At 39.7% G+C, this 16,067-nt stretch overlaps 1 protein-coding gene across 5 annotated transcripts in view; it reads left to right on the top strand.

Moving 5' to 3' along the window:
* Positions 1 to 16,067, top strand: part of pleca (plectin a) — a 98,186-nt gene that overhangs the window by 30,344 nt on the left and 51,775 nt on the right. Inside the window, exon 1 of one of the 5 annotated variants that reach the window (XM_087835217.1) lies at positions 10,885 to 12,610. The exons of the other annotated variants lie outside the window; for them this stretch is intronic. Within the exon in view, the coding sequence (XP_087691343.1) occupies positions 11,152 to 12,610 (1,459 nt within the window). The 5' untranslated portion in view covers positions 10,885 to 11,151. Of the gene's footprint in view, positions 1 to 10,884; positions 12,611 to 16,067 lie in introns of those variants that run through there. 5 annotated transcript variants of the gene reach the window in all.

Here is a 16,067-nt window from a genome sequence, read left to right on the forward strand (position 1 = left end):
TCCAAAAAGCTTCAGCTGATATCTGAGCTGCAGGAATTAGTCGATAACTATATTCAAGGTTTCTCTCTCTGCAGCCAGAGTTAAGATTCACTGCAGATGTGAAGACTAGGCTTGTTGCACAAAGCATTCCCCCTACACTCTGTGCACAGACATATATAAAACATGAAATCTTTGAGATTAGCTAAACATATGTCAGTATTCAGAATTTGTACTTAAGGTTTTCTGCTTTCTTTTGTCAGAAAAACCCACACATCGGCCAAAATGCCATTTTAAAGCTATCAGCTACTGTTTGGAACCAATTTAACTTTGGGTAATTAATAAAAGATAAAATTAGATGTATTTGGACTGTAAAGAAAGGATGTCTTGTCTTGTATATCAAATACACTGGATACTAGCTACACTAGCTGTTCCCAGAATGGCAAAACGGTGTCCTTCAGCTCATTGTTTTGGATTGGCAACCTGCAAGATAAATCCATCATACAATTCTTTCCCAGTTTCAGATCGTAGCACTAAAGGAGTTGACGGCCAATACTGAGCTAAAAGAAAGTAAATATCGGCATTACATTCAACAGGTCATCAACTGTTTGCTAACAAGTTTGTTCTTGGAACTCTATGGCATCAGCTGCTCGCTTATCCCTTTTAAGTCCACTGTTGGGTTCATCCAGCCTTATGTTGTGGGTCCAAGTGGGGCCTCTCTACAAACATGACATGTCTTGATCTGTGGAAGATGACCTGCTTCACGAAGGCCTTGTGCTAAACTAACGAACACAACAATACTTAGTTACAGGTGATTTTGTATCACAGGTCTGTGGAACCACGATCCGGGTATACCTCCGTTTTTTGTGCTGTGGTTTTGATTTACAGGTTTCTGGCTTTTCTATAGAGGTCAAAAACAAACAGAGCTGATGACTGGATTAATGACTGGAACACAAACAAAAACTATTATTTCCAATTCACGTTTTATCTGAATGATCTTTACACATCAACACACATGACAGAACTGTCTAATAAAAAAAGTTCAATCACAAAATGAACACAAATCTTGTTCAGCTATTATAAAATTTAATCACCCAAATTTCAGCTTTTCTTAAATAACAAATAGTTCCAGTTAGAAACATTAGCTGACCCACATTAGTGCAATTAAACAGAGGCAATGTAGCCCCCCATTGGGGTCCTGTGTACTGAAGAGTGCTGGAGCTGTCAGCGAGGCTGTCAGTCATGCTGTTTGATAACTCTGGAAACGGTCCCCGCGAGTGCCCCCCTAAGTTGGCTGATGAGATTGCTTAATCCCATTAACCTTGGGTTTCCTGTAATTCAGAAGAGCAACTGCCGCCATAATTTGACACATCCTGTCTAATCATCCAATCCTTCCTGTAATCCCACTCTCAGCGGAGCGTAATTACATTCTTTATGCTTTGTTTTGTTAGGGAAAGGGGATTCAGCAGGGAAATTGAAACGAGGTGACTCCTGTGCCACTTGTAAGACGGAGGGTTCACACGGCTAAGTTTCTTTCCCTAAAGTGGCCAGGAGGGGGCACTGTTAGTGCAGCTGCTGCGGCCTTAATGAGGCTATTGAGACGTCTGTTGTTAACATAGTTATTGCTATGAGATTGAATTTTATTTCTCTTTGATTCTGCTTGTCTGCACATTAAACTCTACCTGAAGCACGTTCTCCTGTAGCTCCATAAAATATTGACTTGTTTGTTGACTCTTAAGATTTAAATGGTAATAAAAAAATATAAAGAATTGGGTTTTAGAAATGGGAGAGAGTTTGCTTTGGAGGAAAGTTGAATTTCTCTAACTGTGTTTTTGTTTTTTGCCTTTTTTTTTCTCTCTTTCTAGGTAAGTTGCTGCTCCTGCCTTTTGTAACTTTGTGGGGTTCCAGGTGACAGTACGAGGCTGTCAGGTGTCACAGGACGGGTGAGCGCCTCCTGCTTGTGCATCAGATCTTTATGTCCTTGCTTCTTACTCTAAAGTATCTTTTCATTTCTGTTAATGAAGTGGCATAATCTGACAAGCGAGTTTTGTATTTCGTTACAGTATGCAACTGTTCATTCCTCACTCCTTTGTGTGTGACAGTCTTCAAGTGAATGCTGCTTTTTATTTGGTATAATAGTCACTGGTACAACAGCGCTGTCGTTGTTTGTGGCACAAAGAGCTGCAGGCTGTTTGCCATCATGTCTTCTGTACTCTTTCTTCTGATGCCAAGCCAAGTGAGTAAACTGGATCTGCAGCTTGAGGCCATGTCTCGCTTTCCTTTTGCACTTTTATATCTCTGTCTTGTATCTTGTCTCAATCTCAATTTGCATCTCGCAATTATTTTAATATTCTGATATTTCTTGGGTCAATTTCTTGGTTTTGGTCAACAAGCAATTCCCAAATGTAAATATATTCAAGTTACAAGAGCATAAATTACTACTTCTTGAATTTCTTTCTTTGTATACATGCACACACTACATTTTGCAAGTGTAAGAGTGGGCTGCGTTCAAGGATCAGGGTGAAATCATATCCCTCCCACTGACATTTAACTTTGTCAGTAATTGTAAGTTTTAAAGCCCTCGAGCTTGGTGCCGTTTCCAGAAGTTGCCTGGCATGAGACGACATTATAAAAGCTACTGAGGCTGTTTGTCCGCCAACCCTCACCGCAGGCAAAGCAGCCAGCAACAGCCAGCAAGGCGCCCTGCTGTATGAAAAGCCCTGTGAGACCCCTTCACTGCCACTTTCTATGAAGCAGATAACAGTTAATATCATGCTTATTTTTTTCTCTCGTGGGAGTGACAGTCTGGGAGTGATCTAGAAAAGGCCTGAGGAGGTGGGAATGTGGACGGGATGTGGACAGAGCGGAGGTGAAGCCCCAGTCACACCGTGTCAGGGCTGAGTTTACGAGGAGGCCGAGCTGATTTATAGGACTCCTCTAATGGCACTGAACACACATTATGCTGACATGTTGCTTCGGGGGTTTTCCTGAGAGCGATGTCTTGTCAAAGTGCTTTTAAGTTTTGTTCTTGCTCGCTTGGTAGTAAACAAAACACCTTTGTGGGACCATGGTGGACCCATTACCATAAATCACCTTGGTGGGTAACATCCCCACAGTGACGACATTTTTGGACTTCTTCAGCTGGTAGTTAGTTGGACCTGCCTGAGAAGTTTGAGAATAGGGGTCTTTTAATAAGCCATGACTGAATATCTAACAATAAGAAACACAGGAGCTGTCTGATTGAAGCCCTGCAGCCTCCATGGAGAGAAAGTCAGTGAAGCGTGACTGTGTGCTGGTGTCAACATAGAGGCCAGTGGAAATCGGCACACCTGGCTTTATACTGGACATGGTCCAGTGACTTCCTTTGATGTTGATATGCACACTGAAAAATGTTTTGGTGAATTTACTCAATGCACCAAAGAAAATCATCTAAGTCTTTGTTTAGAGAGCAAAATATACATAATTAACATAGCTTTTAATTTGACACACTGTCACAAACTGTGCTTTTCATACACAATATCAAGCTCATGTGAAATATACATTGGTTTTCTCGCTGATTTAATCCCTCAACCCCTTAACTCAGCCCTCAACTTGATGATTTTCAAAAACTGTTTGCATTTTATTATCAGCCGTCCCATTATTGCTCAGTACTCTTCCCCAAAAACCAGAAGCAACAACATTACTTACAAACATGGCTGAAGAAATCTCAGAGTCTAACACTGATTTTGCTTCGGAGACCTGGGACTTGAGGAAAGGGTTTTTCCACATCCAGTTGTGTGAGCACAATTCAAGGAATTTTAGTGTTTCAGCTCCTCGTCTCGTCGTGTTGTCTCCTTCAACATAATGTCCAATGTCTCCACTCTTCTTGATGAAGACATAAATATACTCGATGGTCTTATTATATTCTCCGTATTTAATTTAACTTTTAAAGCACACTTTAAATGAGATTAAACATTCCTCTCACTCACATGTTTAATCTCCATGTTTTTATGGAAGGCTGTGTAAATTAAGGATTAAAATAATCTGGAATGATTTTTATCATAAAGAGAGAATAAATGCAGGTCAGCCACATTTGAACTATTTGCCACTTGATTAATTTAATCTTTGTGGTTTTGTTGGCATAATTTAGCTCTTTTAAAATTACAAAGCCCTTTCATTGCAAAGAAAAGCATCTACATCAGTCTACCACAACACTGACAGATTCAAAAGAGCCATAGAAATCCAGTGTTATCCCTTGAATTATGACATATAATACCAGGGATGGTGTTAATTAAATTTTAGGTTCAGTTAAAATTTTAGCTTTCACAGACTGTTAAAATAAGATATTATTAAAATAAGTTATTATCTTCTTTTCGTGCTTGGCCTATTATTCTCTAAAAGTTCAAATTCACTTCCCATCAGGGTGTCGCACTGAGTTCACGCTTATTTAGTTCATGTTCATGAAAATTTATGTAATTAAAAGACACATTTTACCTCTTTTTTTCTAATTATAATTTTTGTCACGATAAAGCACCTTGCAGGTCATCCTGCTGAAAACTGGTGCAGACTTTTAAAAACGGCTCCCCGACAGAACAATGCTCCCGACCACGCCCGAAAAACAGCTCAGGGAGAGCTTGAGGAACACAACAAAGAGCACAGTGTTGATGCTGCCGCCACACCCTCCAAGATTTTCATCCGAGAGTAAACCAGATACTCAGAGACCCCACTCTGCACCACATCAGATCTGTGTCCAGCTCTTTGATTGCACAAGGGGGTCCTGCACAGTATTTATTGTTTCTCTAACAAGGACGGTCAAAGTTATAGACATAAATATAAAATGCAAACATACCACATTTAATTGAAGGTGATAATTTAGACCTGTAGTCCCAATGCAGATCAGATAAATCTATGCAGGTGAAAATATACAGCTAATACATTACTTAAAAAACTAACATAATTAATTGTGTTAGATGTGCCTGAAGGGTTCGATCAATACACTGTCCCCTAATTATAACTGGTGAGGAGTGTTTGTTTACTCCCTTTTCCTGAGAACTTGTGGGTGATCTGTGTATAATCAGCTGGGATTCTCAGCAGTTTAAGTGCATTCCAGTGGTGAGCCAGTATCAAGGCAAAAGAAAAGAATACCAGAGAATTAAACTTGTCTCACAGCTTTTACACAGTAATCTCGATCGGTATGTTCAGTATGTTTTGAACAGTTCCTTCCTCGACAGTAAATCAATTAAAATGATATTTAGTGGTGATCCAGGGTTATGAGGAGGTTCGTCGATCCATGTTGGAGGCAAACGGAGCCTGTGGGCTCAGCAACAGGTTATATTTTAGCGGCGTATTCCTTTGAAATGCTCGAGTTGAGCTTCTTGGTTGGTGTGTGCGTGAATGGTAACGGAGCAACTCCAAAATAATGTCAAAACCCGAGTTTCTTTTGATGTTTTTATCACCTGAAACTTTTGGATCAGGTTGCGTGGTGAGCAGGAGAAGCTCTCGACATCTGGACGAGTGTGTCTGTTTCTTATTGTTGCCAGTAGCGATGCTATTGCCTCTGACCACTGTTCTGGCCTTGTACTCTATGTACTCATATTTCTTTGGTGCGTCATGTTACTGTGGCTGCAGGCATTCCTGGCCAGCCACGCCCTGCCATGGGTTTTGATGACTCATTGCAGCGGTCACTCACACACACACACACTTTCACATTTCCGTTGCTACGCTGTGGTTCCTCTTAATCATATGATGCTCCTATCTGATTTGGCGAAGTCTGGCGTTCATCCATTTTTTACTTTCCAAGTCGTCCATTTTAGGTTCAGGATTTTTCAAACCATCTTTGCACTGAGCTGCTTCATTCCTTCCCGTGTTGCCTCAGACTGGTTTGCTTTTATGCTGTGAACAGTATTTATAGTGGTTTGTGCATTACCAACAAAAACCTGTAGTCTAATAAGTTCGGCTTGACATTGTGATCCTTTAAAGCCAAATGAAAACCAATGCATTGATGCTGTTATCCATTTTGTGTTAATCAGTGATAAATATGCTTTTCAAATATTTGAATAGTTGCTACATTTTTCTAAAACTCACATAGTTTATGTAACCATTTCTTGTCTTAAATACATATTTGTCCACATGTACCTGTGCATGGTATGATAAAGCATGCTACTATCAGCACTGACAAGGTTTTTGCTAAAACAAACGCCAGCAACAACACAATAATGTTCTGCTCTCAGGCTTTGGTCACATAAAGTGTGTTCAGATTAGATATTAGATGCTACTGAGCAAACATGAGAAACGTAAAGCTACAGCCATCAAAAATAGCTCAGGAAAAAAATAAGGCCTTGCCAAGTAAAGCTAACATGTCACAAGTCTGCACAGCTCTGCACAGTAAGTAGTTTCCAGTAAACATTAAATCCTTGAAATACCCTGATAGGACTCATCAGCCTGCAGACCTGTTTGAGTGTCAGCGATCTTCCTCTTGTTTGTCCCTCTTCTGCAGTAGAACAGGATGCTGCAGCATCTCACTCAAGGACAGTTTGACATTATCAAGGTGTGAAGTCAGGAAAGCTTGAATAGCCTTGTTGGCTGCCCTCAACTTAGCTGTCTGCTCATATACAGAGATATATAATTAGTGTCAGTCGCAGGTAGGCGTAAATCAAGTAGTCATACACATTTAAGCTGTGAAAAAGTAGCTTTCTCTCTTTTAGGTGGCATTTTAGGCCTTTTATTAGCTAAGAGAACAGAAAAGTGGACAGTGGTGAGCAACAGCCCGATCATGTCTAAATTTATTTCAAACCCACGCTCTGCAACATGTATCTAATACACGTATCTAATAAACACGGGGCAAGTTCAGTATATTTAGATAGTGCAATGACTCACAGGCTGTGACACAAGGCTGCGTTTCCTCTGCTGTTTGTTTACAGGCTACATCCTTCTTGGTGCTGTCATGATAACAGTATAAAGACACTTCATACAAACAAACTCCTGCTGCCACCAGCAGCTCTCTCTTTCTCCTTTCTCCTCCATTTATAGCTTAATTCTTTCACTTTGGTTGTTTTTCTTCTGGGACAGGCCCAAATCACACAGTGTTTATTCAGCTTAACAGGGACTTGTTACTGCAGCAGAGACATGGCTCCATATGAAATTGATTAACTCCTTGTTGAGCACTGATAAAAATGCTTATGAGAAATTCTGCTTTCTCCTATGTGCATTTTTTAATGACGCTATCCAGGTAACACGCATATACTTCCATGATGTTAAAATCAGATTTGTCAACATTAACCATCCATCAGTTCCCAAAAAACCTCTAGTTGTATTTTGGGTTTATATGGGATGTTTTAATTAAATACATAATCAAAAAACAATATATTAAATAGCCAACTGGATTTGTATTTGTATAATATTTTAACATTTGCAGTTTAATCGGGTGCAATTCATCTTTTTCTGATGAGATTTAAGTTTCCTTTTTCAAATACATTTAAACTAAACCATACTAAACTAAACTTATGCATTGTAGAGATTCCATCTCTAAAATTAGTATGAAACTGCTACAAGCTTTGTTGGCGATGCTTATCTTATCACTCTGTTTAGTTTAATTTTAGGTACACTTACTTTCTTGTGTGTGTTCTGTTTTTCACTCATATTTGTGAGTGGGCTGATGTGTAAGGGTAGAGATGTCCATATAAAGGTTCCATTATATGGAGTTTCCAGCAAATTTTAAATCCATGAGCCATTCTGCTCAAAGTTGGCCGTTTTTGACACCGTATCCATCTGCCTTGGGAAAAAATGTGCCTTTTAAATCACTAAAAGATTTTTGCATTCGTTTTACATGAGGTGGACAGATGTAAGTACTAACTCCAGAAGCACAGATGGATCAGAGAATAAGACGGATGACGCCTTTAATGCATATCATTATCCAGAGGAATTTGGCCTCCATTGCACTGCAGACAGTTCAGTTTGCAGAATGTCCTCAGGACTTAACTGAACACCGTGTCAGGAACATGTTTTAAGTGCAATAGTTGCAGAATTTATCACCACACATGTGTGTGTGAACTGTTTCAGCAATAGCCCTCCCAGCATTTTCCCACTGCTCCATTACCAAATGTCAAAATGCAGACTTGAATTTAACGACTTGGAAGACAACCATACAGCTTAAACGACTCGCTATAAAGTACGCACTGGAATGCGGAGAGCATTTATCTGCCAGTAGAGTTGAATAGGTTCATTTTAAAGCACCCAGTGTCACTTTGAGTTGTCTTCATTCCTTCGACCTCAGCCATCGCCACCATGGCAATGAGCTTTCATCATGACCTGGGGAGAGCAACAATAAACATCTACATTATTTATATCCAGACAAAGGTTGAGGATGCGTATATTTTTTATTTTTCCCATCAGGCTTTTTTTAATAAGATTGACTGGAGATCGTCAATCTCTAGATTGCACTTAAGAAAGGCTACAACTGAAGCTTTTAAAGGTGTGCCGCAGGTGCAGACAGCTTCACTTCACTCCATCGATGATTCCGTGTTTGAAAACCAAACAAAACCTCTATTGTTGCCGCCAGTGTGTTTGATATAGAGCCACGGACAGGTAATGGAGAACACATGGCGATTAAGTCTCTGCATCCAGTGAACCAACACAGTCCTCAAGTTTTTTTGATGAATCCCAAGACCACTAAATTCTTGCGCTGTGAGAGGCCTGTTTTCTTTTACCAGGAGAGTTCTTACCAGCTATGCCATGCAGCAAGAATTTATCTGTGCTAGCAAAAAGATTGTGATTCATTCTTCCAGACATCTTCACTTAACGCTTCAGTATATCATTTCTAGTTCTATGACAGCCTATCGAAATACGATGGAACTGGCAGGAGATCATTTGCCGGGTATGATCTGCAGTGGAGCCTCATCTGGCGCAAAAGTTATTTGCGCTGATTGTTGCCATGCCCCAAAAGGGCGGGGTTATATCCATCTCCAGAATTCTGATTTATCGGTGGCAGTGTTTATGTGACTGCATAATGTTGAAATAGCTTAATACTGTTTGCCCCAGACCTGCTACAGGGAGTCATCTTCCCTCTCCTGCATGCTCTTACTCCAAGTGACTTCTTATGAAACATTGCTCCCAGTAGAGCAATCAAGTTTCTTGACAAATGGGTTTGACATAAACAGGCAAAAGCTGATTTTCATAAAGCAGATTGTAAAATTGATTGTTTGGAAAAATAATTAAAAAGCTTGAACATCTGTATTTATTTCAACGCTTCACCCTAATAGGTTTTCTGTTCAGAGATTTTAATGTGATCAGCAGAGATGTGCTCCTATATTCATTATTATTAAAGACTGTTAAATGTTGCAGCTGTCAGAGAAAAGAGGGAAAATTAGGAAGAATTAGGGAAAATCACCATCTCCTGCAGACTTTTTCCAAACCTCCTGTTTGTATTTTTAGCTCCACTGGCAGCTGTTGTTACCCTGGACTCTTATAACTGCTGTTCAGTCTCATTTGGTCTCAGAGGAGGTTGAGTAACATGGACCTAAACACAGGCACAATTGTCTTTTCTTATGGCGAAATGCACGACTTGATGGCTTTTCCATTTAGGTTTGCAGAATTGGCTGGCCGGAGATGTGGGCTATGAGTGAGGAAAGGAAAGCATGGAGACCAAAGATTATACACTGTTTGTACTTAATGTTTGACATTTAGGTTTGGTGTCTTTGAATAGCACTGAAGAACCTTTGGAAAACATTAGTGACTATGACTGTATATTATATTGGGCAAATTCAGTAGTTTAGAATACAAAGAGAGCCTTTTCATTCTGGAACCTGTATTTCGTCAAAGTGACATTTTCAAAACCTCTTGCCTTTAAAAACACATGCCGATGATTCGCCACAGCTGTCCCTGTTTTGCACAGCATTGTATGCATGGTTGTTCTCCCCTCAGGCCTGTCAGGTGTTGGTTGTGTCATCCCTGCCCCATATCAGATGTTTTAGCTGTCAGCTTGTTTTTTGCTGTTATCTGTTACCTACACATCTGTTTGAATGTTAAAGTCTCATTTCATTCATGCATGTAACACGGTATGTGTGCTATTCTGCAGTGTGTCGGTCTTACAGATGATTGGATTACCACCCATCACCAATAATTGTTGTATCCCTGATGTTATTTCAGGTGTATTACTTCTAATATCTGATGCTGTCTGTGTTAGAGTGCTGCACATTTTAAATCACCATCCTTTTACTGAAAATCTTCTCTGCAGTTATTTGTCCAAATGACTCTGAGGTATGCTAAAAGGCAGAATGAAATGTCTGGCTTTTTTGGTTTTAATTCTTAGTTATTGCCAGGCTCCGTTCGGACTGTAGTCAACATACTACTAGCTCATTACAGTTACTCCAATCCTGTATTATTAAGACATTCAGTAAGTCCTGCAGTGACTTTACAAAAACTATTTTTATTGTTTTTGTCTCCAGTGCTGTTGGTAAACTCTTGTTGTTGTTCTCATCTGAGGCTTTTGAGGAAGGATTAAGATGACAACCTAGTGATGGTGAATTTGTGTGTGATGCACAGTTTTCTACACCATCAGCTCATATATGAAATAACTAATAGTACTAAAACTGGTTCACGTTAAGTAACTAGACATGAATAATATCTTGCATTTTAAACATTTATTTCATGATTATATATTGTCTTACACTGTCTGATTTGTGCATAGATTTTGATGGATTATTTAGCAAAGAAACAATTAATTGATTGCTGTTTTTATATATAAAACCCACACTGTTTTTGCACTTTGTGTTGAAAGCTGGCTAAGGTAGCAGGGGTTTTGTAGCAGCGGCACTGCCCATTACCCACACAAGGTCCAAACCTCCTTTTCTCGTCTCTGTTTGGATCCTTTTGGTTTCTGTTTGCATCCTGTGTGCGCACACCCCTTTAGATTCTCCTCCTCTCTTCCCTCTCGCCTCTCATCCACACTGTTTCTGTTTCGACTGGGGACTGAGAAGGTAGGAGGGGTTCTGAGCATCGCTGTTTCTCCATGCTGACTCATGATGACAACTGGGTAGATAAATGCTTCATGAAAGTGAATCCAAAATTATGTAGAATTATGAATTTTTAACAGGTCTTCTTTGTGATATGTTTCTCCATGCAAATACTGTGCATTGAAGTGCTTATAGTATCTGAAGAAGGAATTCCTTGAGGATCTCAAAGAACACAAAGGAAGACATAATGGTGGCTGGAATGGTAATGCCATTAGCCAATCTGAAAGCAATCTACGAGCTTCTCTTCAAAGATGGCGTCATTGTGGTTAAGAAGGACAGGCGGCCACAGTCCATGCATCCTGATCTCAATGGGGTGAATAACCTAAAGGTGATCCGTGCCGTGGGCTCTCTCAAAACTAAAGGCTATGTCAGGGAGACTTTTGCCTGGAAACATGCCTATTATTATCTCACCAACGAAGGTATCGGGTACCTGCGAGATTACCTGCACCTGCCTCCAGAAATCATGCCTAGAACCCTTCATCGCATTTGTCGCCCTGAATTTTCTGCTCAAGTTCAAAGCGTGAAAGGCCCAAGATCTTCCATTTCAGAACTGAAGGCTAAAGGAAAAACCCAAGAGGGTGTTACGGACAGGCACGTTTACCGTTACAAGAGAGTTGAAAAAGAACAACCTGACAGACTTCCAAAAACCTTCAGAGGCTCCTACCAGATGTCCATTGGTCAGCCTAGAGATCAAAACACTACCTTGTTCAAGGTGGACAAAGACCTCTGCAAAGAAGAGGAACGTCACAGTAAAGTTTTCAATGCTTCTGTTCTCCACCATGAAGACAAAGCCACCAGAGGTCATTACTCAGTCGAGGAGGCCAAGCAAGGTTTTCATTCTCCTTCAGTTGTGATAAAGTTTCCAAAAGAAATCCAGACAGTTCAGAAGGTTCCTGGTGTTCCAGTAACAGAGGTCCTGCAGGAATCGTTTAAGAACACATGTGCTGAACCACAAACAGGTTATAAGGAGGCTGGACGTGTTGCTATGGCCACCATGAAGGTGCAGAAGACTACAACTGAGGAACCTGTAAAAGAACTGATCTTAGATGAGATGAGAAGAGAGACCAAATATCTGTTCTTGGGGGTTCTTGAAGAAGAGGTACCTGCGAGTGAATGCGGTATACAAATGGTAGCAGACCCTCATACAGTCCCTTTGATGGAAGAGCTTATTGATGATGAAGAGAAAGATGAAGACCTTCTCCATGAGGTGGTCATCTCAGCTCCGTTTGGATCTTCTGCTGACGTTGTGACAGAAGAATACCACAAGAAGTTGCCAGGTGATGTTGAGGAGATGAAACATGGGATGGTTGAAGTTTACAGCCCTGCGGATAAAAGTGAAACATCCAAGTGTGACACTTACAAATCTAGGCAAAATATTCCAGAGGAAAAGACAATGGAATCTGACATTACAGATACAGAGAATGAAAAAGACATTGAGACAATAGTTTCTGCAGAAGTCATGATTTCTCATGATGCATCTGGAGCCTCCTCCACTGCAGCCACTAAAGCAGACCGTCCCGTCCCTATAGTCCCACCAGTTTACCCAGCTCTGAAGATCCCTCAGCTTCAGGTAGACTGTACCACTCTCACAGAAGAACCTGAAAAAGGTAAAGATGCTCAGAAGACCGGGCCTGACTTCCCTGAAGGTTTGAGCTTCTTCTAACTCCTCCTCCCGTTTCTTCCGCTTTCATTTGCAGTAAAGGCTATCTTGGTGTTGCTATGGCTGCTGGCTCTGTTTATGTGGATGAAGCAAAGATAATTTAATCTCGTCTCTTATTGATGCAAATAATGGTCCTGTCATTTTTCATATAGCTAAATAACAACAGACTGTCAATTAGGTGTCATTTTACAGATGCAGATTGTGCCAACCAGTGGCCCACTTACACAGACAAGCTTTGTCTAAATGTGAATCATGCACATATTTGCATACTGTATGTTAGTGAGGTTATATTTTTAAAATGCATTAGTCCTCATTTTGTTTACTGTCACAGATCTGCTTACGGGACTCACAGTAACTAAAACTCGAACTGTAGAAACATTAAGAATTTATAACAAATAAGAAAATAATGTGACTTTTATCCAACACTGATTATTGAGACACCTTGTAGATCCCTCGTTTTATGTGGCCTGTGATGCTTTAGCTCTGCTAGTCTTCTTAACTGGAAGCACATATAACTCTTTCTTTGAGATGTTTCGAGGGTTAAAAACAAGCAAAAAGCAAAGATAACATATGAACCTTCTACATGTTCAAACTGCATCTGTCAAGCAGATTATTACTGTCGTATATTCAGCAGAACAGGCAGTTTTGTTCTGCAGTGGTCGTGATCTATGCTCAAACGAAAAACAGTGTGTTCAGTTCCCAAGGAGAACAGCATCAACTACCCATTAATTCAATGAATATTTAATTAATGTCTTGTTATTTCTAAGGTAGCAAAATTATATTTATGTAGCACAGCAGGTACAAGCTGCAGCACAACAATAGAGAGATCAAAACTAAACTGAAAGACTGACAGAGCTCCTGAAATAATGAAGAGATTTTACAACTGATGAAACAAACAAAAAGTCAACAATTACATGGTAAAAGTGGTAAAGTTGATCATTTTAATTCATTAAAGAAATAGAAATTTAAAAAGATAATTATTAAATTAAAAATGTTTTAAAAAAAACATGTAAAAATAAACTAAATAGTAAACTTGAGAAAACCAACAAATTAAGTAAAACAACCAGAACTCAGTTAAAATTATAATTAAGACCTGCAACTACATGACTGACAAACACAACCAAACAAGAATCTTTTAATTTCTTTTACTTATTTATTTTTGTATTTTTGAAGCCTTAAAGATCAAAGATGTTTCCCTGGTATTGGTGGAAGAACCTGTCAGCCTGTTGAAGCTGGTTCATAGTTTACTGACACATCTGAGAGATATTGAGCTTCCAGACCAGAGAGATGTCTGCATCGTGTCAACAGACATTAAAATATTCAGATAAATTAAGTCTAACCAGGAGGCAGATACTGTAGTTACCTCTGTGTGGGTGTTATATGGTCAAATCTTTTTCTTTTTTAACTTAAACTCTGGCAAACATATTGTGGCGTTGTAGGGTATCTACAGGTGTCTAAACACAGTATTCAGTATTAAATTCATGCAAACATTTGTGCTGCTGTGTGCGCTACATCAATGTGGCTGATTCATTCATTCTGGCATCTGCTGTTCTGCAGCTGCATGCACTCGTGTGTCCATCTCTCTTCATCTCACAGAACATGCTGCATTTCACACGGCCCCCAAACTAGATATTAATACAGCGCATAAAGACTTATAAAAGATAAATGCTTCTGCAAATCTACATGCTGAATTCCCTGGCTCTACCTTTTCAATATGACATCTGCCTGAGAACCTTCCATTGTCGGGCTGATATATGACTCAGCAGAGACTGGAAAAATGTGAGTGCCATTAAACCACACTCAGCTTTTCCTGTCTGTGCCTACACAAAAAAGGGCGAAGCAGCAAAGCAGTCCAAAACACAGAGTGTGTGGCATTTGCCACCTTTCATCTAACCTCCACTTAGCCCAGCCTGCAATGAACATGAACTCCAACATTTAAAAAGACCATACTGTATTTGAGTGGGTTAGCTGCAGCACAACACAGAGTGTGTAACCTGCTGACTCTGAATCTAGTGTGTGCTGCATTTTTCATATAATACAGTAAGAAAGAAAAATCATCAAGAAACCTGTTTTGGCTACGATGGAAATGAATTTTTCTAGAGACTTTATGGAGGCTCTGATTCAACACGGCCAAGGTAGGAAGTCTTTTTTGTTGGAACAGTTCTGTCTTCTTACCAAAAGGTGTCAGCACAGAAATACTTTATGGCCAGTCTCAGGTTATCTAGCGGATCAAAGAGGATGAAGCAGGATAGGGTGTGTCTCGCTGCCGCAGATCAGATAACAGCTGAATACTGGCCATTGTGTCTGGGATTAAGTACACAATCTTAAACACAGTGTTTAAGACGTTTTTAAGATTGTTTTCTTAAAAAACAATTGCATGTCTACTGTCTAGTTTATTTTGATCCTAAAAGAACTAATGTGTTTTTTTAAAGATTAGGAGTAAAATTTATTATAGTTCATAACTTTAACATTGAAGACCTTGAGTCAGACACCTCCCACGCTGCCTGCTGGCTGCGTCCGGGATCAAGTTTCCTGGTGTAAAATCCAGAGGGGTGTGGGCTGCAGGATGGCCCCTGACTGGCTGCTTCACCTCTCTCCTCTGCACAAAATGGTCACAGTGAAAAAGAGGCAGACCAGGCAGGGCTCGGGAGTAATGGGCAGCTGAATAGATAACATATCTTAAAATGCACTTTTGCATTATTTGTCTGTTGGGCTGTAACTAATGATCCATATCTTTATTAATTAGTTTTAGGCCACATTAATCAATCAAAAAAAAGTTCAGAAAAAGTGAAAATGTTGTTTTAAAAGCAGCTTAGAATGAAAGATAATCAACTTTTAATTATATTTAAGCCCAAAAAAGAGCAAAAAAAAAAAGATTTTTTTTATTTTTTTGACATTTTTGTTGTGACACTTCAAACTTTTTCTGTGCTATTTATATCTGATGTATCATGAACATTTATTTCATTGACTTTATGAGTTGGGCAGAACTTTAAATAGTATACGAACAACATCTTACACCGCAATTCTACACAACTACATGATAAGTCTGAAAATATTGTCCAAGAACTGAGCTAATATGTCCAACCTGTGTAGTTTTTGTCTGATCAGATTAAAATGTTCCATCTGTGACTTTAAAACAAAGCGGAGCTATAGTAGCGTAGAGTGATGCACATCCTGTGGATACGGCTGCATAATTGCACTGTTTCCAATAAATCTTTTTTTTAACGGCTTTCACAGAGCCGCCTTTGTTATAGCTGGCAAAAGTCACGTTTTCCGTTCTTTGTCTAAATCCTGTAAGAAAAAATGTGAATGTGTCCCTGGGAGTCTTTCTGAAGCCTTGCACATGGATTCAATCCAGCGGCGCTCGCAGAAACCACCACGCATGAGATGCTGTTTCCACTGAGGAAAGCCTCACAAATTAAATCAAACTCGCAGCACTGTGT

The sequence above is a fragment of the Neolamprologus brichardi genome, chromosome 22 (assembly GCF_056152115.1).
Source record: "Neolamprologus brichardi isolate AB-2024 chromosome 22, ASM5615211v1, whole genome shotgun sequence".
Classification (NCBI taxonomy): domain Eukaryota; kingdom Metazoa; phylum Chordata; class Actinopteri; order Cichliformes; family Cichlidae; genus Neolamprologus; species Neolamprologus brichardi.